The 3,631-nt window shown below is 38.9% G+C and overlaps 1 protein-coding gene across 1 annotated transcript in view; it reads right to left on the reverse strand.

Annotated features, from left to right (window-relative positions):
- The window catches only part of LOC109545966 (protein bicaudal C homolog 1-B), a gene marked incomplete at its 5' end in the record, with an annotated part of 11,903 nt that overhangs the window by 6,182 nt on the left and 2,090 nt on the right, over nt 1–3,631 (reverse strand). Inside the window, 1 exon segment of the mRNA XM_048662699.1 lies at nt 3,077–3,188. Within this exon segment, the coding sequence (XP_048518656.1) occupies nt 3,077–3,188 (112 nt within the window).

Here is a 3,631-nt window from a genome sequence, read left to right on the forward strand (position 1 = left end):
TATTGAACTGAGAACTGTTTAAAAACTACCGCGATTTTGCTGATTTTTATCTTCGAGTGTCGGAATTCGTGGACAATCTGTGCCCAGTCCGATTTTGGACAATTTTTTCATGAACAGTCTCGCAAGGTTTCTATACGCACAGCAAACCAAATCTTGCTTCAACTTGCAACATTGTTAACGCCAGGAATGTTCTTAAACTATCGTGTTTTTACTGCTTTCCATCTTTCAAGTTTGGGACCTTCTGGACAGTCCGTGTCCCGTCCGATTTTACTTTAATGTTTCATAGATACTTTTGGACAGTTTTGGCACCTACGGAAAAAAATGCACAATGCAACTTGCAGGATATATAAGGCAACAATTTTTTTAAACTACCGCGTTTGTTGTACTTTTTTTCTTAGGGTTAGCAGTTTTTTCTTAGGGTTAGTAGTAGTAGCGCGTCCTGTCCGATTAGACTCCAATTTTTCCTAGATGTATTAAGAAGGTTTGTGCATCTACAGGAAAAACTCGCTTCATCTTGCAGGATTGTTAAAGCCAGATGTTTTAAAAATTACCGCGTTTCTACTGATTTTCATCTTCAAGTTTGTGAATTTCTGGACAGTCCGTATCCTGTTAGATTTTCTCCAAATTTTTCTGGGTGCTTTCAGAAAGGTTAAGCATCCACAGAAAAAAATCACTCCCCGCCTTGCAGAATTCTTAAACCCAGTAATTTTTTTTATTATCGGGTATCAGGTAATTTTAATCTTCTTGTTTAGGAATTTCTGGACAGTCCGTGCGCAATCCGATTTGATCCCAATTTTTTATAAATACTTTCAAAAGATTTGTGCATCCACGAGACAAAAATTGCGCTCCGAATTGCAGGACTAATAGTCAGAAAATTTTTAAAACTACCGTGTTTTTTCCTGCTCTAAACCGTCAACTTTCGGCATTTATGGACAGTGTATGTCCTCCTGTCCGACTTTGCTCCAATTTTTCTCGAACAATTTGAAGGGTTTCTAAGTACCGCAAAAAAGTTCTTGTTACAGCTTGCAGGATCGTTAACGCCCGAACTTTTTTTAAACTATCGCGTTTTGACTGCTTTGCATCTTCAAATTTGGGGATTGCTGGACATTCCGTGTCCTGTCCGATTTGACTGGATTTTTTCGTGAACACTTTCGGAGGGTTTGTGCATCCGCAGAGAAAAATTTACTCTCCAACTTGCATGGTTATTCAACTCAGAACTGTTTAAAAACTACCGCGATTTCGCTGATTTTTATCTTCGAGTGTCGGAATTCGTGGACAATCTGTGCCCAGTCCGATTTTGGACAATTCTTTCATGAACAGTCTCGCAAGGTTTCTATACCCACAGCAAACCAAATCTTGCTTCAACTTGCGACATTGTTAACGCCAGGAATGCTCTTAAACTATCGTGTTTTTACTGCTTTTCATCTTCCAAATTTGGAAACTTCTGGACAGTCCGTGTCCCGTCCGATTTTACTTTAATGTTTCATAGATACTTTTGCACAGTTTTTGCACCTACAGAAAAAAATGCACAATGCAACTTGCAGGATTTATGAAGGCAAGAATTTTTTTAAACTACCGCGTTTGTTGTACTTTTTTTCATAGGGTTTAGGAATTTCTGGACAGACCGCGTCCTGACCGATTAGACTCCAATTTTTCATAGATGTATTAAGAAGGTTTGTGCATCTACAGGAAAAACTCGCTTCAACTTGCAGGATTGTTAAAGCCAGATGTTTTAAAAATTGCCGCGTTTCTACTGATTTTCACCTTCAAGTTTGTGAATTTCTGGACAGTCCGTATCCTGTTAGATTTTCTCCCAATTTTCCTAGGTGCTTTTAGAAAGGTTAAGCATCCACAGAAAAAAATCACTCCCCGCCTTACACGATTCCTAAACCCAGTAATTTTGTTTATTATCGTGTTTCTAGGTTATTTTTATCTTCTTGTTTAGGAATTTCTGGACAGTCCGTGTGCAATCCGATTTGATCCCAATTTTTTATGAATACTTTCAAAAGATTGGTGCATTCACAGGAAAAAAATTGCGCTTCGAATTGCAGGACTAATAAAGTCAGAAAATTAAAAAAAACTTCCGCGTTTTTTGCTGCTCTTTACCATCAAGTTTCGGCATTCATGGACAGTGATGTCCTCCTGTCCGATTTTGCTCCAATTTTTCTCGAACAATTTGAAAGGTTTCTAAATACAGCAAAAAAGTTATTGTTACAGCTTGCAGGATCGTTAACGCCAGGACTTTTTTTAAACTATCGCGTTTTGACTGCTTTGCATCTTCAAATTTGGGAATTGCTGGACAGTCCGTGTCCTGCTACTGAGATTTTGCTACTGAGATTTTGAGTTTCACTTTCATCTTTGGAAACATATTCAATTTGAGGCCACCCTAATGATAAAATTTTGAAAAAAACGATATTTTGCTCAGAAACGGATAGGGTAGGGTTGAAATACTTTTCATAAAGGTTATTGAAAATAAAGAAAAGAACGAAACATTATACAGGGTGTTCAATTTGAAATAAGGAAGTTCGGAACAACTTCCAAAATAACCGGAAGTCGCATAACGTCGCTGTTATTTCATCTGAAAAGAGCGTCTCCTCCGAAAATTGCATTATCCAAATTTGCGGGATTCAAATCGCATTATTCTAATGGACGCTGACCGTGAGACACCCTGTAGGTATGCCTTATAGATACAGTATGGATTGACTTACCCAGTGCTCATGGCCATTTGCTGATGGTAAGCAGATAGATTGGCATTGGGAGGGAAAAACTGCTGTTTTTGAGTGAACTGATACAGAGGCGAGGCCTGTTGTTGCGGAGTGGTGGGCGACGGAAAATACCAGGTGGGCGAAATGAGGGGCGACGAAAGAGAGGGCGGATTGAGGCTGGGCGTGGGCGCGGTCTCCTTGGTCTGGGCTGGGGACGAAACGTTCGGCATGTGATAGTTTGCAGGAATATCGGCGTAAATTGGAGTTGCGTCAATGCCCAAAATCATGTTTCTGGCCTTGTAAATGTTGCCTGGAACAAAAATTGAGTATCAATTTGGGGAGTTTTTGGCGCCCAGTTTGATCAGTTTTACTTGCGCATTTCTCCACGCCTTTGATCACGCAAGCTTTGGTCGTTTTGTTCGCTTTTTGCTTTATATTGATTGTTACGTCAACAGCAGTTTGAATTTCCGTTATCTGCTCGGCCTGGAAAAGACTTTGACTTAGTACAGGGTGTCCCACGAATATGGGCTGATATTAACTCGAAAAAAACAGTCACAATAGTTCCGAAAATTTCAAGTCAGGCTAAAGCGGCTCTAATCTATACATTAAGGATACTGATCTATACATTAAGATAAAAGTTGATTGACAAAATGCCCTGTATATTACTAAAAATGTTGAGTTCTTCCAAAGGTTCTGCATGTTGATATCAATATTATCCAAAAAAGGTCAAATTTACGTGGTTAAGCAAGTATTAAGTTCTATTATTACACGAATTGTTGCCAAAAAAACCTTAAATTTGCCACATGAAATCTTCGAATCTCATCGAAAACCCGACGATTTTCAAGCTGTAAAATCACATTTTTCCGACAGAGGCGTATGGTAACTTTTGGACGATATTTACTTTTAAGTTGTGATTAGTTAGTGAC

The sequence above is a fragment of the Dendroctonus ponderosae genome, unplaced genomic scaffold (assembly GCF_020466585.1).
Source record: "Dendroctonus ponderosae isolate FM_Combo_2020 unplaced genomic scaffold, Dpon_F_20191213v2 Dpon_F_20191213_11, whole genome shotgun sequence".
NCBI classification, from domain to species: domain Eukaryota; kingdom Metazoa; phylum Arthropoda; class Insecta; order Coleoptera; family Curculionidae; genus Dendroctonus; species Dendroctonus ponderosae.